The sequence below is a fragment of the Nicotiana tomentosiformis genome, chromosome 2, assembly GCF_000390325.3.
Source record: "Nicotiana tomentosiformis chromosome 2, ASM39032v3, whole genome shotgun sequence".
NCBI lineage: Eukaryota > Viridiplantae > Streptophyta > Magnoliopsida > Solanales > Solanaceae > Nicotiana > Nicotiana tomentosiformis.
The window spans coordinates 138,969,857-138,992,947 of NC_090813.1; the positions used below are offsets into that span (position 1 = coordinate 138,969,857).

The 23,091-nt window shown below is 35.7% G+C and overlaps 2 protein-coding genes across 6 annotated transcripts; one reads left to right on the forward strand and one right to left on the reverse strand.

Annotated features, from left to right (window-relative positions):
* Positions 1-1,078: 1,078 nt before the first annotated feature.
* Positions 1,079-13,329, forward strand: LOC138906699 (uncharacterized). Of its 5 annotated transcripts, none has more exons than XM_070196166.1 (4): positions 6,905-7,229; positions 11,761-11,833; positions 12,359-12,600; positions 12,852-13,329. In XM_070196166.1, the coding sequence occupies exons 1-4, from the start codon at positions 7,032-7,034 to the stop codon at positions 12,981-12,983; spliced, it is 645 nt and encodes a 214-aa protein (XP_070052267.1). In that variant the 5' UTR covers positions 6,905-7,031; the 3' UTR covers positions 12,984-13,329. The 5 variants fall into 5 exon arrangements, 2 of the variants coding, with proteins under 2 accessions (XP_070052267.1, XP_070052268.1); XM_070196167.1 differs by lacking the exon at positions 6,905-7,229 and adding an exon at positions 10,612-11,435; XR_011414268.1 differs by lacking the exon at positions 12,852-13,329 and adding an exon at positions 10,447-11,435 and having other exon boundaries at positions 6,233-7,335; positions 11,761-12,787.
* Positions 13,330-18,118: 4,789 nt separating this feature from the next.
* LOC138905708 (uncharacterized) lies at positions 18,119-18,784 on the reverse strand. Its single transcript, XM_070194229.1, has 2 exons — positions 18,345-18,784; positions 18,119-18,227 (listed from the first exon to the last, which is right to left on the reverse strand). The coding sequence occupies exons 1-2, from the start codon at positions 18,782-18,784 to the stop codon at positions 18,119-18,121; spliced, it is 549 nt and encodes a 182-aa protein (XP_070050330.1).
* Positions 18,785-23,091: the final 4,307 nt, after the last annotated feature.

Sequence of the window (23,091 nt, forward strand, 5' to 3'; positions counted from 1 at the left end):
CGTCCTTATTTAATTTATACCTATTTTCTTTTAAAAAGTTTAACTAGTACCCAAAATATAGTTAATTTCAAATATTTTTCTCCTTTTTTCTTCTTCTTCTTAGTTGCAATGAAAACAAAGATGACAGTGGATTTTGTGAGCAAATTTTAAGGTAGTTTATATTGTGTTACAGTAGTGAACTGCTATGGTACTCATCTCTTTACTACTGCTTAGGTTTCTTCTTCTTCTTCTTCTTCTTCTTCTTCCTCTTAATTAAAAAATGGATACCTTTTGTTAGATTTGTTGTTGTTTTGACACATTGATGACTGAATTTTATTTTTTATGATATTTGAAAGGTATATTTCAAATTTGAGCTCATTTGGAGTAGATTTGTGTGTTGAATTGTTGAAATTTGAAAAATAATTTTTTTTTTGGGGCAATTTTCACTTCAGACTAAAAAGTCTTAAGTGCATGCAAAAATTAGTTGGACTTCAGACCAATTAAGTCTTAAGTGCAATAATTGCACTTCAGACTAAATTATTTTTAAGTGCATCCAAAAATTAACCACACTTCAGACTAAAACAATTGCAAACTTAAGATGCAAATATTTCTGTAGGCACATAAAATATTTGATTGGACCTTTTCAAAGTCTGATTAGATGTATGGTCCAATTTTATTTGGAATAAATAATTAATTTAGACTTTACAAATTAAATAAGCACTACAAGAAGATATGGAATTTGTAACATTCTTTTAGCAACAACTATAGTATTGTTGGCAAAAATGAACAAATAGCAACAACTTCGTAAAGTTGTTGCTATATCATAAAATTTTTAAACATAAAATTTTTCTTGTTAGCAAATATTATAATATTGTTGCTATATTCTATCGTTTAGATAATTAATTTTAAATTAAAAAAATTGGCAACAACTTTTTGCAACAATCAAAGTGTTGTTGGCTTATTGTAATAAATGATAACAACTTGATAAAATTGTTGCTATTATCATAGAACTTTGACTTTTTCATTGATACCAACATTTTATATTCCTATTACCATATTTATGGACAATATAATAAATTTAAAATATAAATAGAATTGGCAACAATAAATTTGTATTGTTAGCAATACACTTTATTTTTGCCAACAATATAAGTGGGTTGTGGCCTAAAACTTAGCTAATTATTTTCTAGTTTTCCGCCAAAATCAAACGCGGCAAAATTTTCTCTTGTTAATCACTTTTCCCGAATTTTTAGCCCACTCTTTTAGTTGCTCTGGGTAAGTTTTTTGTTGCTGCCATATTTTATTTGAAAACATAGTAGTTTTAAAATATAATAAATTAGCAATAATTTATATTTGGCAGACCCCTTAATTGTCTCAACAAGTTTTGTTCACGCCTTAATTTTCTTAGCAGGTTTGGTTAGTGGCCTAAGATTTAGCTAAGTATTTTTCAACTTTCCGCCAAAAAAAAAGCGGCAAACTGGTTTTTTCTTTTTAATTATCTTTTCCTTAATCCTTAGCCTATTTCAGTTACCATTCTAGCAAGGTTTTTTCCTTTATTGTTCTACAGCTCTGAGCATTTGGTTCTGGTCTATTTTTTGCTTCATTATTTCTTGTCTACAAAGTCTGGTGAGCTTGCTGATTACTATTCATCTATAGTGTGTTCCTTCGCTTGTATCACTGTTCGTTCAATTTATATGATGTTATTTTTACTATATTTTAGTATAGAGTCTTTCTCTGACCTTTTTCATATTTATTTTTTTGCTAAATTGACAGCAAAAAAATTGAGGGACAACTAATATTTTATATTTTTGTAGGTTATTATATGATGGATAAAAGTTGGATACTTCTTAGGAATAGGGCATTACCAGAATACTTGAATGGCGTGGAACAATTTTTGAACTTTGCATTTTCAAAACCTAATGTTGGTATAAGAATTCAATGTCCGTGCATGTCACGACCCAAAATCCTAACATGTCGTGATGTCGCATATCTCGATACTAGGCAAGCTGACAACCTCAATAAATCATAATTTCTTTTAAGTTTAAAAATATAATATTTAAAGTCAATACAAAAATCTCATTAATATCGACATAAAACACTCCCAAAATCCGGTGTCACCGAGTACATGAGCATCTATACATTACAAATCTGGAAAATACGATCTATAATAGTATGAGACCAAATACAGTAAACAAGGAGATAGGGAAGGAGAGACAAGGTCTGCGAAACACAGCAGCTACCTCTGAATCTCCGAAAAATTAACTGTGCGAAAGAATTAACATTGTGTCCGGGATCACCTGGATCTGCACACGAAGTGCAGGGTATAGTATGAGTACAACCAACTTAGTAAGTAACAATAATAAATAAAGAACTGAAAGTAGTGACGGGCTTCATAACTAAGTCCAAATAGAGTAATTTCCAACATGAAAAGGTAGGCATGCTTTCAAGTTCAACATTTAAAACTCCACAGTTATTTCATATCAAATTTGACTGAAACATAAATAATGTCTTTCAGAAATTTCCAAAATAATGATATATGACAGCTGAAATGCAGCAATAATGAAATCAATGCATCCTCTCAGAGCAACAGTCACTCAGTCCTCCTGTTCACTCCAACCTCACAATCACTCTTTCCTCACTGTCACTCATTCTTCTCAATCACTCAGCACTCGCACTCAATAGGTACTTGCGCTCACTGGGGTGTGTACAGACTCCGGAGGGGCTCCTTCATCCCAAGCGCTATAACAAGCCAATCATGGCATAAATCAATGAAACATGCTGCGGCATGCAGCCCGATCCCATAATATACTCACAATTAGGCCCTCGGCCTCACTCGGTCATCAACCTCTCCAGTCTTTCGGGCTCTCATAAATTATGATAAATAGCCCAACAATAATGATATGATGCATCAATAATGAATAAGGGAAACTGAGGTAAAAATGTGCAAATAAAACTGTGACTGAGTGCAAAACATTAATTTAGCAGATAATTCCACAAGTACACGACCTTTGTGGGTCCCAACAGTGTAAACATATGATTTAAACATGATTTATAGATCAATTTCTCTAATACGTGAAAAACTGTACGGATATCAACAGATTATTCAACTATATAGTTCCACAGAATTGACCAAGTCACAATTACTACGGTGCACACCCACACGCCCGTCACCTAGCATGTGCGTCACCTCAAAACCAATTACATAATACATAATTCGGGGTTTCATACCCTCAGAACTAAATTTAGAATTGTTATTTACCTCAAACCGTGTAATTCTTTATTCTGCAATGCCTTTGCCTCGCGAATCGGCCTCCAAACGCCTTGAATCTACCCACAAATAGTCTGATTCAGTCAATAAAAATTATAGAAATTAATTCCATATGAAAATACAAATTTTTCATAAAAATCCGAAATTTTACCCAAAAATTGCCTGTGAGGCCCACATCTCGGAACTCGACAAAATTTAGAAAATCTGAAAGCCCATTCAACTACGAGTCTACCCATACCAATTTTACCAAATTCTAACATCAACTCGACCCTCAAATCTTCAAATTAAACCAAGAGGGTTTTCTAAAGTTTTCAACGTAATTCACCCATTAAATGATGGAATCAAAGGCATAATCATGGAAATTAACTAAAACTAGGTAGGAATCACTTACCCCAAATACCCACGCAATAATCTCTCCAAAAATTGACTTCTACCGAGCTCCCAATTCGATTTTTGTGTTATGGACTCAAAACTCCCGTTTTGGATCTTTTAATTCTGCCGAGATATGCCTCAATCGCGAACGCGACCTCACCCTCGCGTTCGCATAGAACAATCTGACTGTCCCTTAAATTAACACTTCGCGAACACGTCCCAAGCCTCGTGAATGCGATGCTTCGTTGACCCCTCACTTCGCGACCGCGATAACCCCTACGCGAACGCGAAGGCCAAATGCACGGGGTCCCCAGCTACCTCCTCTATTCTACGCGAACGCGTCGCCCTTCACGCGTTCGCAATGAATTCACAGTCCAAACCTTCACGAACGCGAAGAAAAATTTCTCATCCACCTCCAGGTACACTTCGCGAACGTGAGACACTCCTCGCGAATGCATAAGAAGAAACCAGAAAAATACACCAGCAGTCTTCAGCCATCAAACCAAGTCCAAAAATGATCCGTCACACATCTGCAACTCACCCGAGGCCCCCGAAACATCAACCAATCATACCATCAAGTCTCATAACATCATACGAACTTAGTTTAACCCTCAAATCACCTCAAACAACGCTACAACTACGAATCATACCCCAATTCAAGCCTAATAAAACTAAGAACTTTTAATTTCTACTTTCAATGTCGAAACCTATCAAATCACGTCCGATTGACCTCAAATTTTGCACACAAGTCATAAATGACATAACAGACCTATTCCAATTTCCAAAATCGGATTCCAACCCCGATATCAAAAAGTCAACTCCCCAGTCAAACTTCCCAAAAATAAAACTTTTGCCATTTCAAGCCTAATTCCACTGCAGACCTTCAAATTATAATTCGGACACGCTCCTAATTCTAAAATAACCCAACGGATCTAACGGAATCATCAAAATTTAAATCAGGGGCCGTTTATATATAAGTCAATATCTGGTCAACTTTTTCAACTTAAGTTTTTAATTATGAGACTGAGTGTCTTAATTCACTCCGAAATCCTTCCGACCCCGAACCAACTAACCAGGTAAGTCATAAGACAACTGTAATGCATAAATTGAGCAGTAAATGAGAGAACGGGGTTATAATACTCAAAACGACTGATCGAGTCGTTATAGTGCACTAACTGTAATCATGTGCGTAGGAAAACGCAAGACGAAGTGACAATAAATTTACTTAGGTGGGGTATAGATCCAACATATAATAGGTGAATTCATCATGGTGAGTTGGATTCATCTTCAGATGATGAAATAAATTCAAGTGCAAATTCAGATTTAGGAAATGGTGATGTTGCCACTTTCGAGATGTTGCATGACATGTATCACGATGTTCCTACAGATAATATAACTCATGATCAGTCTGATGAGTCGACTGAGTTTAGATATGAATAACCTAATGCAGAAGCTAAGAGTTTTTATCAGTTGTTAAAGGATGCAGAGCAGAAGTTATATCCAGATTGTGAAAAGTTCTCGAAGCTCTCTTTTGTAATGCGTCTTTTTCAAATGAAGTGCTTGCATGGTTGGAGTAATACTTCATTAGACTCTTTGTGAAAACTATTAAGTGATGCTTTTCCCAAAGTACATGTGCTCCCTAATTCTATTTATGAAGTTCAAAAGATTATTAAAGATTTGGGTCTAGATTATGTGAAAATAGATACTTGTGTTAATAATTGCATCTTATATAGAATGGAATATGTGGATCTTGAGAAATGTCCTAAATGTGGTGAGAAATGATGGATAGTATGGAAAGGAGAAGATGATGACAATGAGGTTGCTTCAAGTAAATTGAATAAGAGAAAGAAAGGAATTCCTAGAAAAATTATTAGATACTTTCCTTTGATCCCAAGATTACAACGGTTGTTTATGACTAAACGAACCGCGGAAGATATGAGGTGGCATAAAAATAAGCTAGTTGATGATGAAGTATTAAGGCATCCAGCCGACTCACTGACATGGAAATCTTTTAATGAGAAGCATTTGGATTTTGCATCAGATCCACGTAATGTAAGAATTGGACTTGCTTCAGATGGTTTTAATCCTTTTAGTTCCATGAGTAATGCCTACAGTATGTGGCCAGTATTCTTGATTCTATATAATCTTTCCCTATGGCTATGCATGAAACAATCTAATATTTTGTTATCCTTGCTTATTCCTGGCCCAAAAAGCCCTGGTATGGATATAGATGTGTATGTCCAACCTTTGGTTGATGATTTGAAAAAATTATGGGGGGATGCAATTGAGAATTATGATGCTTTTAAGCAACAAAATTTTCATTTGCGTGCTTCTTTGTTGTGGACAATTAATGACTTTCCAACATATTCCATGTTGTCCGGTTGGAGCACTGAAGGTAAATTTGCTTGTCCAGTTTGTCATGTAAATACTTGCTCCATTTACTTGAAATATGATCAAAAACATTGCTATATGGGTCATCGTAGGTTCTTGAAAATAAATTATCCTTATCGTCGGACCAAAAGTTCTTTTGATAACACAAGGGAAGAAAGACCTGCACCACAAGCATTGCGTGGAGATGATGTACTTGCATGACTAAATACATCCTTACAAGGATTCATGGGTGACAACACAAGAAAAGAAAACGAGATGCCGAAAGACGTGACAACTGAAAGAAGAAAAGTATATTCTTTGAACTCCCATATTGGAGGACTGTATTGTTGAGACATAATTTGGATTTAATGCATATAGAAAAAAATATTAGTGAAACCGTGATAGGAACGTTGTTGGATATTGACGGAAAAATAAAAGACACATTGATATCTCGATTGGACATACAAGAGATGAGAATCAAAAAGCCTCTTCATCCAATAAAAAGTGGGGATAAGTACATACTTCCTCCTGCTAGTTATACAATGTCCAAAACTGAGAAGATTAAATTCTGTCAACTCATCAAAGATGTCAAATTTCCTGATGCTTATGCTTCTCACATTAGTCGTTGTGTCAATGTTAAGGAAGCTAAACTTTTTGGACTTAAAAGTCACAATCACCATGTTCTTTTCCAGCGTATCTTTCCACTTATCATCAAAGGGATTTTTTCAAAGGATGCATATGATCCGTTAATTGAATTGTCATTATTCTTTAGTGATTTGTGCGCTAAAGAGTTGCATATGGATAAGTTAGATAAAATAGATAAAAGTATGCGGGTGACAATTTACAAACTAGAATGTATATTCCTACCATCGTTCTTTGATGTTATGGTTCATTTGGTAATCCATTTAGCAAAGGAGGCAAAATAAGGGTGGTCCTGTTCAATTTCGATGGATGTATTTCATCGAGAGGTTAGATTTTTACTACTCTAAATTTTTCTTTTAGTTGAAATTTGCTCGAAACTAATATATCTTTACTTAACAGAATGTTGCGCACATTAAAAGGTTATGTACGCAACATGGTTCGCCTAGAAGGGTCAATTGCTGAGGGCTATCTTGCAGAGGAATGCATGACATTAATTCCAAATATTTTACTGATACGGAGACAAAGGAAAATCGTCCGGATAGGAATTCTAATTCTTCCAGCATGGATCCTAATGGCTTATCTGTATTCAACTGTCGTGGTAAGCCATTTGGAGGGGGTGATTGGACAAAATTGAATGATCTTGAAATCAAGCAAGCACATTTTTACATCCTCCAAAATTGTGCATAAATTGGCCCTTTTATCGAGTAAAATACTTTTCACTTAGTTTATATTCTTTTTATAACGACCCAACCGGTTATTTTGAGAATTGTAGTCCCGTTCCCCAATTATCTGCTCCTTTTTTGTTCTACAGATGTTATATGAATTACTAGGTTAGTTTGTTCGGGTCCGGAGAGATTTCAGAGTGAATTGAGATACTTAGTCTCTTAATTGAAAGTTTAAGTTGGAAAATATTGACCGGATACCGATTTATATGTAAACAACCTCAAATTCGAATTTTGATGGTTTCGTTAGCTCCGTTGTGTGATTCTGGACTTAGGAGCATATCCGGATTGAGATTTGGAGGTCCGAGGTATAATTAGGCTTGAAATGACGAAAATTAAAATTTTGAAAACTTTGACCGGGAGTGAATTTTTTGATATCAGGGTCAGATTTCGATTTCGAAAGTTGGAGTAGGTCCGTGGTGTCATTTGTGACTTGTGTGCAAAATTTGAGGTTAATCGGACGTGGTTTGATAGGTTTCAACGTCATTTGTAGAATTTGGAAATTTCAAAGTTTATTAGGCTTTAATCCGTGTGGAATTTGTATTTTTGATGTTGTTTGAGGTGATTTTTGGATTCGACTAAGTTCGTATGATATTTTAAGACGTGTTGGTATGTTTGGTTGAGGTCCCGGGGGCCTTAGGTTAATTTCGGGTGGTTAACGAACCAAGGTTTGAAGTTGAAGAATTGCTGAAGATTTGCAACTGTTGGTGTAATCACACCTGCGGATTGGAACCGCAAATGCGAGCTCAAAGAAGCGAGAAAGGGGCCGTATAAGCAGCCAAGAAGAATCTGGGCAGAGGCCGCAGATGCGCGCATGTGGGCGCAGAAAATCTTGCACATAAGCGGGAGGACGCGCGCAGGTACGGGCTGGCGCGCAGGTGCGATGGAATTTCCGCACCTGCGAAGACGCAGATGCGGTCCAGGGCTCGTAGAAGTAGAGGCAGCTGGGCTAAGTGACTTTCAGAGATGCGGAGTTTGCACCGCAGAAACAGGACCGCAGGTGCGGTTTGACTCGGCAGAACATATAAACATAAGGGCTCACGATTTTCTTCATTTTCTAACGTTTTGAACTCGGATTTTGGAGGTTTCTGAGAGGATTTTCAAGGGGATTTTTTAGGTAAGTTTCTTGTGTTCATCTTTATTCAATGATCATGTCCCCCACTAATTTTTCCACCTAGTTGGTGTATTTTTTAGGTGCAATTTGGGGGTTTGAGGCTAGGAATTTGGAGAGTTAATTTTGGGGAATTGAATAGCCATTTGATGTCTGTTTTTTTTATAAATTTGGTATGGTTAGACTCGTGAGTGAATGAGATTTCGGGTTTTATAACTTTTGTCGGATTTCGAAACGTGGGCTCGGGGGCCGGGTTTGAGCCAATTTCGAATTTTGGCTTATAATTCATATTTTTCTTATGGAATTGATTCCTTTAGCCCGTATTGATTGTATTGTATTGCTTGTGGCTAGATTCGGGACGTTTGGAGGCTGATTCGCGAGGCAAGGACATTTTGGAGTAGAATTTTGCTCGGATTGAGGTAAGTAACAGTTTTAAATCTGGTCCTGAGGGTATGAAACCCCGAATTTTTGTTGTTATATGATTATTTTGGAGGTGACGCACATGCTAGGTGACGGACGTGTGGGCGTACACCGTAGGGATTATGACTTGGTCCATTCAGTGGAACTGTAAAGTTGAATAACTTGTTGTTAGCTATATGCTCTCCCTGTATTATAGAAATTTGACTGCAAATCATGTTAGGAATCATGCTTAGGCTATGTGATTACACTATTGGGACCTGCAGAGGTCATGTACTTGTTAAATTATTTGCTAATTGTTGTTTTGTACTCGATCATGGTTTACTTGCGTATTATATCTCAGTCTCTTCTTGTTTCTTGTTGATACATTATATTATCTTTGTTTGGGCTGATTTTTATGATTTCTGAGAGCCCGAAAGACTAGAGAGGTTGGTGACTGAGTTAGGGCCTGAGTGCTGAGCTGTGAGCTATATGTATATATATGGATCGAGTTGCACACTGCCACGGGCCTGAGGGCTGTATGTTTATGGATCGGGTTGCACGCCGCAGCGAGCCTTAGGGTTGTATATATATATATATATATATATATATATATATATATATATATATATATATATATATATATATATATATATATATATGGATCGGTTTGCATGCCGCAACGAGCCTTATGGATATTTATATGGGATCGGGCTACACGCCGCAGCGATATAGCGCTTGGGCTGAACGAGCCCCTCCGGAGTCTGTACACCCCCAGTGAGCGTAGGTACCTATTGAGTGTGCGTGTTGAGGGCTGAGAGCCGAGTGATGAGCTATTGAGAAAGACTGAGTGACTGTTGCCCTGAGAGGCGATATTTTCTTTCATTGTTGTTGCACATAGCTGCTATATGTCATTGTTTTTGAAACTTTTGAGAGATACTATATCTGAATTGTACTTGAACTTGACATGTATAAACTGATTTGACTTAAATTGCCAGATTTGGAAGTAGGTGTACTTTCTTGTCGAGATCACTGGAAATGAACTATAACTGTATAGCTCGTCACTATCTTTCAATTCCTTATTTATTATTGTTACTTATTAAGTTGGTTATACTCACGCTACACCCTGAACTTTGTGTGCAGATCCAGGTACTCCCGATCATAACGGGTGTTGATATTTGAGCAACTGATCTTGGAGACTGTCGAGGTAGGTACATGGCGTTCGCAAGCCTTGACTCTCCTTCATCATCTTTATTGGCATTTCAGTTCTTATTCCTTAGACATTGTAGTAGACTGTTCCTGTTATAGATGCCCATGTACTCGATGACACCCCGGTTCTGGGATAGATTGTATTGTATTGCGAGTTTATTATTTTTTCAAAAAGGTTTTTCTTAAATATTAATTGCTTCCGCCTACAATTTCAAAGCTTTTATTGTGTTAAGATAGTTGAGTAGTGGCTTGCCTAGTACCACGATAGGCGCCATCACGACGGTTGATTTTTGGGTCGTGACACTTTTCTTCTTATGAATTCTTTCAACGACTATCTTGTAATGTTTTCATTTTATTTTAATGTTCACCATCTATAGGGAACATTTAGAAATATTAACAAAGGAGAATAATAGAAATGTTGCCAAGAGGCACAAGGAGGAATTTCCTTTATGGTTTCAGAAAAAGGCAACTTATATAATTCAATATTGGTTGATATTTATTTAGGACAATTCATAAATTTTATTTTTAAGTAGTATTAATATTTGTGAGTTTATAATTAATAGGTGATACAATTAAAAGATAACGGTAACAGTCGAATTACTGATCAATTGCTAGCTTTGGCAAGAGGTCCAGATTTATAAGTTGAATGCCATAATGGATATGTCTTGAATGGTTTTAGGTTTCGAACAATGGCATCTGAGAAATTTTTAAAAACTCAAAATAGTGGTGTAGTTGTAAAGAGTGATGAATATACAGAAAATACTGATTATTATGGAAAGATAAGAAGAATATTAGAAATCCAATATCTAGACAAAAATTCAGTGACATTATTCCAATGTGACTGGTTTGAAGTTCCGCCTCAGGGTCGAAGTCAAAGTAGAGGTTACCAAATGAATGAATATGGATTCATATGTGTGGATGTGACACGACTTCATTACACAAATGATCCATTTATTCTAAGATCACAAGCTCAATATGTGAATTATGTTAAACATGATCAAAATGAGAATTGGAATGCAGTGGTAAGGGTAAGACCACGAAACTTGTATGATCTACCCGAATAAGATGATGAAACAGAACCCTATCAATTAACTGACCTGGTTGAAAAGGAAGAGCAAAATCTTAAAGTAGAATAAGACACTGATATGATTAGAATATACAGAGAAGATATTGATGGATTGAGCGTTGAAGCACCTTCTCTCAATAATGAGGAAGAAATAGACTTAGAAGTTGTAGATGAATCGGATCATGAAGATAGGGATGATTCAACAGATGAAGAATATTTTTTTGAGGATGAACATGATGAAAAAGAGGATGATGATTGGCTGTGAGGATGAATGTGATTTTTCACCACCTTGCCCAAATGGTTAATTTCTCCTTTTCTCTTCTCTTTTTATTTCTTTATTATGTTTGTTACTATATAACTTCATTTAATATTTAGAATATTTAGCTTCGTCCCATGCCAAATACTGAGTCAAAATATATCATGAATACATAATTTTATATCTAACAATCATTATTTAGTCATTGTATTTGTTTATTTTTACTTAAATAGTCTGTTTGGACATACACCTTAATTTATAGTTATGTTGTTGGATAGATTATTTTCTGATTGACAATATGTGCAATGTTCTGCCTTCACTTCTACTTTTAACTAGTTCCAATATAATTCTTTTTATTATGTCTTGCAGACTATCATGATGACAAATGCGCATGTTTCTGATAGTGTTGAATCTACTGGAGTAATTTCAAACCCACAACCACGTGAGTTGATTCATTTAGTAAAAAGTAGCTTTGAGAAATCTCATGCTTGTATAACTTAATAGAAACAGACTTTTTATGCCTTCAAATTTGGTAATAAATTCTTATAAAGAGTAGGATTTAATCACTTGATTAATTGATTTGTTTGTAGTCACTTTGAGTGAAGTATGATACTAATATATACTTTAAATCATAATCCTTTTTGAACTACTAATCTTTTAAATTTCCTCATGCATTTCAAGCAGAAGATACAGTAGGTTGTTAGTTGCTATTTATTGTATAAACATTCATTTTGTAGAGGAAGAGAAATTGTTCTCCATCTATTTGTGGATTAGAGATCACATCTTTATATTATTTGTAAACTGTAGTTACTTGGGAAGTTGAAGTTTGTAAGGATTTCATATGAAAAATACCATGCCTAAGGTCGATAAATCTATTTCCTTGCAGTAGTAGTATTTTTCTTAGTGATGAATTGATGTTGAAGTTTTCTAGAGTCTTTTATTTTAATATTCTTATGTATTACTGAAGGACAAATGATAAAGGGAAGGGGGAAGACTAGAGGGTTTTCAATCCAAAAGAAACACAAAAATAATCCCAATGGAAAGCTGGAGGTGATTATCCCACCCGATCGAACAGTAGCAGTTGGTCCTGGAGCTAATAATTTTGTTACTGAGCTTTCAGTCACAGTTGATCAGAATGCAAAGCATGATGTCAAAACTTGGAAGAAAGTTTCTGATCTAGCAAAAGAAAGGATTGTTGCTCATATGCTGGTAATTCTCTTTGTACATTTTAAGCTTATAGTTTTTTGTTCTTGAATGAGCAGTATTCAACCAAATGGCATATTTAGTAACAGTTGCCCATTATAGTAGTAGTATGTATAAAGAACAGTAGGCATAATTATTAATCTAATGGTTCCAGCTTTGAAATCCTTTATTATAGGTTCCACATACAAATCTATTTGGTTGCTAGTAGAGTCTTAGGTGACAAAGCTATCACTTCTAATTTTTTGATTTGAGTGCAGGACGTCTTTGAAATTCCAGACACGCAACACACTAGTGATACTATCCTTCATACAACTAATAATTTGTATAGATATCGTCGTAGTTTATTGAAACAAATATTGAAAGCTAAAGCTTGTATGTCCTGTTTGTAGGATAAAGTGAATGAATTGGTTGCAGAGCAAGTTCAAGAAACAGAAGAGGGTACTGATATGGACCCTATTGTTAATACGTCCTTTATGAAAATTGTTGGAGAAAAGTCAGGTTATTACCGCGGCCAAGGATCGGGACTTAAGCTAACAAATAAGCGATCCATGCAAGGGCTTCAAGAGCAACTACAAGGACAAAAAAAAGAGGTGAAAGAAGAACGCCATAAACGAGAGAGTGTAGAATCTAAACTTAAAGAAGTGCAAGAGCAACTTGAGGAGGAGCGGAAAAATCTAGAAGTCATGAAAGCTCATGTAGGAGTCATGGAAGCTCGTGTAGGATGTGAGCAGAAAATATTAAAATAGGGCATGGTGGGACTTGCATCCCATATACAAAGTTTTGTTGTTTATCTGTATTTGTAAAATAATTATGGAGAAGATAAAATAACATAAATGTAAAAGAAACAAAATTTAATCCGAACCCACTGAATTCACAATGCTTCCTTAAGGAATTTAATCCCCTCCTAGTACCCAAGGTTGTAAATTATTTCCTCCCAGGATAGAACGAATTACACACCGCTGTAGCGATACTTCAAACACCAATGTTTCAGCGAACACAAAATCGGTAGCAAATCACACTTACTGATGCTTTGTTTGTAGTTAAAACAATGCAGAAGAAAGGAAGAGAAGTCAGAAATTCGTATGAAAAATCTGAGAGAATGGACTGGTATTTATAGCCAATGTTGAGCTCAATCTGAAGAGGTGCAACTCTTCAAATCCGAAGAGGTGCCAACTGTTTCTTCAAATCTGAAGAGGTGCAAACTGTTCTTCAACTCTTCAGATTTGAAGAGGTACAAACTGTTCTTCTGAAGAGGTGCAAACTGTTTTGTAAATGTCTTTTACAAAAAGCGAAGGGCATATACTATTACGTTTGGATTTAATATTAATATTCCGTTTAATCAATCAATCAATCAATCGATCATTTGACCGAATCCGAATTCGAATCCGAAGCCGTAGCCGTAGCCGTAGCCGAGCTGAGCCGAGCGAGCGAGCGACGATGACGGCGCGAGGCTTGCCTTCTTATTAACTCTTTAAGAGCTAGAAGAAGTGCAATTGTATATATACCCATCAAAATCTCTTCCTCTTCCAATATGGGACAATATCCCTTTGTCAAGGAGGGAAACTCAAATATTTTCAATTTCCCTCCATTTCCCATTCACCCTCTTTTAAGCTACATTTAAGCTTAAAAAACCCAACAATCCCCCACATGAATGTGGAATGGCTATATCACAGAAATATGCATGAAAAACTGTGTGATTCGCAAGCAAGGATTAATTGTATCAGGATAAGTAGGTTTCCTTTTGAACTTTCCGTAGTGAACTTATGTTGGATATACTCGGTCAATCGGTAGATTTGATATCTTTGAACCGTCGAACTTCGGTGTATACCTAGACAACCATAAGTCACACAATCGACCCTTAACCGTCTTTGGTTCTTATTGTTGTGTTCGTTTCAGCCATGAACACCGCCTGGTTTAATAAGTGCGAAGAGAATTGGCCTTACAAAATTCTCCTTGAAGCGGCTAACACTTCATACTTACATAGTTGATTCCTAAACATGTCATCCCGTAGATACATTATTTTATATACCCCGTATCAAATTTAGAAATTATTAAAAAGCCTTAATGCTTTATCCTTGGTACTGAACATTATCTCATCACGAGAATGGACCAAACTTTTAGTTGACAATGTTGAACCGTCATTAATGACTTTGTTTGATCTCTTTGAACCTAGATCTTGGGATCTCCAGTCTTCTAGGTAGAGTTACCGCCACAATGGCTTGTTCTCGGCCATAGTCCCATTCCCCTCGATGATTTCTCAACTACCTTTCTAGTTAGGCCTTTTGTAAGTGGATCCGATACATTATCGCTTGACTTTACATAGTCAATCGTGATAATTCCTCTAGAGAGTAATTGCCTAACGGTTTTATATCTTCATCGTATATGACGAGATTTACCGTTATACATCACGCTCCCAGCCCTTCCAATTGCAGCTTGACTATCACAATGTATGCATATTGGTGCCAACGGTTTGGGCCAAAATGGAATGTCTTCCAAGAAATTCCGGAGCCATTCAGCTTCTTCACCGGCTTTATCTAAGGTTATGAATTCAGCTTCCATTGCAGAGCGAGCAATACAAGTTTGCTTGGACGACTTCCAAGATACCGCTCCTCCACCAATAGTGAATACATATCCACTTGTGGACTTAGAATCAGTTGAACCGGTGATCCAATTTGCATCACAATATCCCTCAATCACCGCAGGATATTTACTGTAGTGCAAAGCAAAGTCCTGGGTATGTTCTAAATATCCCAAAACTCGTTTCATTGCCATCCAATGAGATTGACCTGGATTGCTCGTGTATCGACTCAATTTGCTTATAGCACAAGCTATATCTGGTCGTGTACAATTCATGATATACATTAAACATCCCAACACACGAGCATAATCCAATTGTGATATGCTTTGTTTGTTCTTTACTAATGCAAGATTCACGTCAATTGGAGTCTTTGCAACTTTAAACCCTAAGTGCTTAAATTTTCCAAGTACTGTCTTAATATAATGAGATTGTGACAATGCCACACCATGAGGAATCTTATTGATCTTAATCCCTAGAATTAAATCAACAACTCCCAAGTCATTCATATCAAACTTGCTAGTTAGCATACGCTTAGTCGCATTTATGTTGGCATGTCATTACTCATTATCAGCATATCATCCACATATAAGCAAACAACGACTATGTGATTTGGAACATTTTTAATGTACACACATTTATCACATTCATTTATCTTAAAACCATTTGACAACATTGTTTGGTCAAATTTCGCATGCCATTGTCTGGGTGCTTGTTTGAGTCCGTAAAGAGACTTAACAAGTCTACATACCTTCTTTTCTTTACCAGGAACCACAAACCCTTCAGATTGTTCCATGTAGATTTCTTCCTCCAAGTCTCCATTTAAGAAGGCCGTCTTAACGTCCATTTGATGAATTTCAAGCCCATAAACTGCAGCTAATGCTACTAACATTCGTATGGACGTAATTCTTGTAACCGGAGAGTATGTATCAAAATAATCAAGATCTTCTCGCTGTCTATACCTTTTGACTACAAGTCTTGCCTTATATTTATCAATAGTGCCATCATCTTTCATTTTTCTCTTAAAAATCCATTTAGAACCCAAAGGTTTATTTCCAGGAGGAAGATCAACCAATTCCCATGTATGGTTATTCAATATGGATTCTATTTTACTATTGATTGTCTCTTTCCAAAACAATGATTCCGAAGAAGACATAGCTTCTTTAAATGTTCGAGGCTCATTTTCCAATAAGAAAGTCATAAAATCTGGTCCAAATGAAGTAGACGTTCTTTGACGTTTATTACGTCTTGGATCCTCCTGATTAAATATACTTTCTTTTGTTTCTTCCCGAGGTCGTTTAGATCCTTCACCAATCGACTAACATTCCTTATTATACGGGTATATATTTTCAAAGAATTCAGCATTATCTGATTCTATAACAGTATTATTATGAATGTCGGGATTTTCTGATTTATGAACCAGAAATCGATATGCTTTACTATTGGTCACATATCCTATGAAAACACAATCAACGGTTTTCGGTCCTATTTTTACTCTTTGGGGTTTAGGAATTTGCACTTTTGTCAAACACCCCCACACTTTAAAATAATTCAAGTTGGGTTTCCTTCCTTTCCATTTTTTCATATGGAATGGATTGTGTTTTGCTATGGGGTACTCGATTTAGTATCCGGTTAGCCGTAAGAACGGCTTCCCCCCACAAGTTCTGTGGCAAAGCAGAACTTATCAACAATGCGTTCATCATCTCCTTTAATGAGCGATTCTTTATTTCCACAATCCCATTGGATTGGGGCATGTAAGGGGCAGTTGTTTGATGAATTCTTCCATATTCTAGACATATTTCTTCAAAAGGAGATTCATATTCGCCACCCCTATCACTTCTTATCATTTTAATTTTCTTGTTAAGTTGCGTTTCAACTTCATTTTTGTATTGCCTGAATGCATCTATTGCTTCATCTTTACTATTAAGTAAGTAAACATAGCAATATCGAGTACTGTCATCAATAAAAGTTATGAAAATTCTTCTTTCCACCGCGAGATGGTATTGACTTCATGTCGTAAATATCTGTGTGAATTAAGTCTAAAGGATTTGAATTCCTTTCAACTGACTTATAAGGATGTTTAACATACTTAGATTCCACATATATTTGATATTTTGGTTTGTCGCATTCAAACATAGGCAATACTTCCAAATTAATTATTTTTCGCAAGGTTTTATAATTGACATGACCCAAACGTATATGCCATAATTCATTTGACTCAAGTAAGTAAGAAGAAGCTGAAATTTTATTATTATTCTCAATAACCATTACATTCAGCTTGAAAAGGCCCTCAGTGAGGTAACCTTTTCCTACAAATATTTCATTCTTACTTATTACAACCTTATCGGATACAAAGACACACTTAAAACCATTCTTAACAAGAAGTCCAGCAGAGACTAAGTTCTTTCTAATCTCGGGAACATGAAGAATGTTGCTCAAGGTCACCACCTTACCAGAAGCCATTTTCATAAATATCTTTCCAGATCCTTCAATTTTTGCCGTTGCAGAATTTCCCAAAGAAAGCGTCTCTTTGGGTCCAACAAGAGCATATGTAGCAAATGCTTCTCTAACAGCACAAACATGACGAGTGGCTCCAGAATCAATCCACCACTCCTTAGGATTTCCTACCAGGTTGCATTCAGAAAGCATATCACACAAGTTATCAATATCTTCGTGCTTTTCAACCATGTTTGCTTGACCCTTCTTCTTGTCTTTCTTTGGAGCACGACAATCTGTAGATCTGTGTCCAGCTTTTCCACAGTTGTAGCAATTTTTGTTGAACCGCTTCTTACTTGGGTTGCTTTTCGGTCCATAAGCCTTCTTCCTCTTTCTATCCTCAACAATGTTTGCTCCCATTATTGTTGAGTTTCCACGTTCTTTCTTTTCAGCAGCTTTATTGTCCTCTTCGATTCTCAACCGAACAATGAGATCTTCAAGGGACATCTTCTTTCATTTGTGTTTCAAGTAGTTTTTGAAGTCCTTCCACAAAGGAGGCAACTTTTCAATCATTGCTGCAACTTGGAACGCTTCATTGATGACAAGACCTTCAGCAAAAATTCTGTTAGTAGAAATAATATAATTAATACTTTCAACATTAGTATTAATTTGACTTATACCTTCAGCAAGGAGATCGTGAATAATCACTTGCAATTCTTGGACTTGGGTAATAACAAACTTGCTATCTACCATTTTATAGTCCAAAAATTTAGCGGCAACGAATTTCTTTAACCCAACATCTTCCATTTTGTATTTCCTTTCAAGCGCTATCCACAGTTGTTTTGACATCTCCATATTACTATAGACGTTATACAGATTGTCCTCTAGTCCACTAAGAATGTAATTCTTGCATAGAAAATCAGAATGCTTCCACGACTCAGTCACGAGAAAGCGTTCATTTTCTGGAGTTTCGTCGGGCAGAACAGGAACATCTTCCGTAATGAACTTCTGCAGACTTAAAGTCGTCAAGTAGAAGAACATCTTTTGCTGCCAGCGCTTGAAGTCAATCCCGGAAAATTTTCCAAGTTTTTCTACCGGTGCTAGTGCCGGTGTTGTTCGGCTTGTCGATGCATTGGCAGTTACCATAGGAACAGTCTGGTTCCCGTTGTCGTTCGTCATTTCTGTAAAAGAATGACACAAATAAACATTAAAATCACGTAGATTTTAATCTCCAGTGGAGTAGAAAACCACACAGATTTTAGTCTCCAGAAACAAAAATATAACACAAATACAGAAAAGATTAAATTCCTTAAGCTTGTTGTTTATCTGTATTTGTAAAATAATTATGGAGAAGATAAAATAACATAAATATAAAGAAACAAAATTTATTCCGAGCCCACTGAATTCACAGTGTTTTCTTAAGGAATTTAATCCCCTCCTAGTCAGCGAACATAAAATCGGTAGCAAATCACACTTACTGATGCTTTGTTTGTAGTTAAAACAATGTAGAAGAAAGGAGGAGAAGTCAGAAATTCGTATGGAAAATCTGAGAGAATGGACTGGTATTTATAGCCAATGTTGAGCTCAATCTGAAGAGGTGCAACTCTTCAAATCCGAAGAGGTGCAAACTGTTCTTCAACTCTTCAGATTTGAAGAGGTACAAACTGTTCTTCTGAAGAGGTGCAAACTGCTTTGATTTGCCGAAGCCGAAGCCGAAGCCGAAGCCGTAGCCGAGCCGAGCGACGACGACGGCGCGAGGCTTGCCTTCTTCTTAACTCTTTAAGAGCTAGAAGAAGTGCAATTGTATATATACCCATCAAAATCTCTTCCTCTTCCAATATGGGATAATATCCCTTTGTCAAGGAGGGAAACTCAAATATTTTCAATTTCCCTCCATTTCCCATTCACCCTTTTTTAAGCTACATTTAAGCTTAAGAAACCCAACAAGTTTCAAGGTATTCATTTAGTATAAGTACTAAAGTTTCTGTAGGTTCCTTATGAAGACCAAATAGTTATTTTATAAATCTTTTGAGCTAAATCAGAAGTTGTAGCATGTAACAAAGATTCACGTGTTATATCTTTGAAAATTTCTAATGTTCCTCTGTTTGGTATCATTCTACCTGAAATTGGTCTTTTAGACAAACTTGAAAACCTTATTATGTTTGGAGATAACTTAACTGGTACACTCCCTTTAGAAATATCCAAGCTTTCTTCTATCTAATACGTTAATCTTTCGAATAACAATTTTACTGTACCTTTTCCTAGGGAAATCTTGTTGGGGGTAATAGAACTTGAAGCATTTGATATTTATAACAATAATTTTACTGGTGAGCATCTTACTCAGTTTGTGAAGATTAAAAAGCTTAAGACTTTACATCTTGGAGGAAACTATTCTCATGGGGAAATACCAGAAGTTTACTCTCATATTGAAAATTCATTGTGGTTAGGTGTAGTGGGTAACTTACTTACTATAATAATACCAAAAGAGTTTGGCTTTGCTTCCAAATCTTTAAGAACTTAGGTTAGGTTATTATAATAGTTATGAAGGTGAAATTCCACCTTCATAACCTATATATTAGTACCCTTAAGTTTCAAAGATTCTTAAAGTATGTTAACTAACCTATATATTGCACTTGTGTGCCCCAAGTCATGGTCCATACCCATTTTTCCGCTTTCGAGAGGAAAACTATAAAAAGAATCAGAAAAACATAGATAGCAGACTGTGACAATACCTTCTCACTACCTTCTTAATGAATTATATTGGTATATTTAGTGATTTAGAAGTGTTCATTTGCCTTCTAGATGTGTTCCCTTGTGATTCTTGTTTGCTATGTGCATGTAATGCTAGCTCTACGGACGTGCACATACTTTCCAGTGAAATGTGTTCCTACTGAGGTCCCTGCAGCTGTTTCATCACACAATTAAATAAAATCTCCAAATATCTAGATGAAAGTTTTTAATTGCTTTAGAAGTCAATGATTCAATGTAGCGAAAGAAAGTGATTAGTTTTAAAGTATTTGCTCTACACTATAGTGGCTAGCCACTTTGCGTGACAAAAAGTCTTGATTTTCATGGAAGTATATAAAAATATTGGCAACAATAAGCTTCAATGCTATGACATGATATTCCTTAGAACTTAAATTTTGACCGCTGGCCTAGTGACTTGATAAATGGGATGCTAACCACTCACAAGTGTAAGTTTTCCCTTCCCGTGGGTCTAGCTAATGCTTGTCCAAAAACGTCCCACTCGCAAAGGATAAAGGATAATACATGTTGTGACTTATGTCTTGCCAATTCACTATTTATGCTGTAGTTTAAGAGATCTCAAGTTGTGTATCTTCCCAAACCATGCAACTTTTCTTCAGTGAGGTAAATGAACTTTCTAAACTAAATTATCGACTAGGTATCGAAATGAATCGTCATCTTCTTATAGCATTTTGGTGAGTCTTTAATTCTACATTAAGAGGAGGGAATTGACAGTGTAATGCTTCAAATGCTCTGCCAAATATACTTTAGAAATAGTGAAGTTTAATTTGTTTTCATTCTTTTCTTGCCTCATTTATTTATTTTGCTTTTGGGGTGTTACTGAGTGGAAGGAGGGTTATCTATAGTTGAAACATTGAGTTCTGCAAAATTGACTTGTTGCATCAAAATCCACTGAAGGATGCTTTTATCTAAGATTAAGCTTCTCCATAATGTCCTAGCTATCACATTAGAGGTGGCAGGGTCTTTAGAAATTATGTTTCTAATAGTTTCTTCTGATTTTCTGATTCTTAGCTCGTTGGTACTATCTTTCTGGTTATGTTATTGTTACTATTCTATTGTCGCAATTCATCCTCTTGTGCCGAGAGTCTATCAGAAACAGCCTCTCTACCCCAGGGTAAGGGTAAGGTCTGCGTACACACTACCCTCTCCAGACCCCACTGGTGGGATTATATTGAGTTGTTGTTGTTGTTGTACTCAGTGCTTTCCAATAATTCTTTGCTATTGTTCTGGAATATGAAACTTGTCATAGTTTTTTTTATATTACAAAATAGTTTTATCCTTGGTACTATCATGTTTAAGATCTTTATTTGTGCTTTGTTTAACAGACTCAATTGCCTGCTGCACTTTTCAATATTATTACAAATTTAAGTAGTTCAAATGAGGCAAGTCCTGCAAGTCCTACAGATGATATCATGGTAAGTAAAGTCCACCTAATTCATGTAAAAGTAAATTTCTTATCGCGCCTGACATAAGTAGATATATCTTAGAAGGAACAAGAGCACCGGAAAGAATTGTGTTAATTCATGAATGCCTTTTATAACTATCTTTCATCCTAAGTAATTATTTGATATATTTCACCTAAACTCTGAAAAAATATAAATCACAATATCTTCGATTTCAGTACACATCTTAAGTAAGAGTGGAAGCCACCGCAGCCTTTTTAAAATTTGATATATGATTTTAACAATTTTGCTAAGATTTTGTAGCACATTTATCGTCATATTTTCTACATGGCGGTTTCTTTTTTCAAGAAATAGGATCCTTATCATATGTCCCCACGCTTGTGCATCATTCTCTAGACAATCCATTGCTTTGCTTAGCTCCAAATACAACCTTTGCTATGCTTATGTTCATCTTTTGTACTGCAATGAAATGGATTATTTGTCTCTCCTCTCCTTCCTTTTTGACTTCTTATTTGGCTACCTAATAGTACTATGGATGACATCATAATAAGTAATATTCATAAAATAATACTAGTAAATAAATTTTAAATATATTTTAGCCTCTCTTCTTTCATTTTACTTTAGATTTTTCCACTGAAACATAAAAATTTCAGTTTTATATAAGTACAGAAAATATTTTTTACTTTCAAAACTCTACAACTTCATTTATGTACAAACTACCTTTATATGATAGGATCTTGTCACTAATAGTAATTACTCAATAAGAGGAATAATAACCTAAAGAAAAAAGAAATTAATTATATGTATTTGCAAGACAAAGATGCTTAAATTGGGGGAGGTACTGACAATGAAACATTATATGTTCAGTTGAAAATTTAAGATCAAGAAGATCCAATTTAAATTCTATGAACAGTAAAGAGTGTTTGTCCAAGTTGGATAATGGTGTCCCTTCATTTTTGTATTTTAAATAGTGTTACCTTTCTATTGTTAGCAATGTACATGTTAGTATATGTTTAGTTGGTTGCACCTCTGTTCTTATAGTCATTTTAGTTTAATGAGGTTAAGGAGTTCCTGAAATATTTTCTAATCTATTTTTATTCAGTTTTTTTGGAGTGAATACTTGATATGATATCTTGGAGCTTATGTTATAATATTTTTTTAGCTGAATATTTCTATCCCTACCATACTGTCTAATGTAAATAGGTCTTTGTGGTTCCCTCTATTTTAAATCAAAGTCTAATTATATTTTTCTTTTTGTAGGATGATGAAGCGTAAGCCAACGCTACTTGCAATCTGGTTCATGTGCTGCATAAGCCG

Excerpts from the sequence above, each read along its gene's own strand:
- LOC138906699 (XM_070196166.1), top strand. The coding sequence starts at position 7,032 with ATGTTGCGCACATTAAAAGGTTATGTACGCAACATGGTTCGCCTAGAA. Across the intron at positions 11,834-12,358 it reads AATTTCAAACCCACAACCAC|GACAAATGATAAAGGGAAGG; the intron begins GTGAGTTGATTC and ends GTATTACTGAAG. Across the intron at positions 12,601-12,851 it reads GGATTGTTGCTCATATGCTG|GACGTCTTTGAAATTCCAGA; the intron begins GTAATTCTCTTT and ends ATTTGAGTGCAG.
- LOC138905708 (XM_070194229.1), bottom strand. The coding sequence starts at position 18,784 with ATGACGAACGACAACGGGAACCAGACTGTTCCTATGGTAACTGCCAAT. Across the intron at positions 18,228-18,344 it reads TATAAAATGGTAGATAGCAA|AATTTTTGCTGAAGGTCTTG; the intron begins GTTTGTTATTAC and ends TTCTACTAACAG.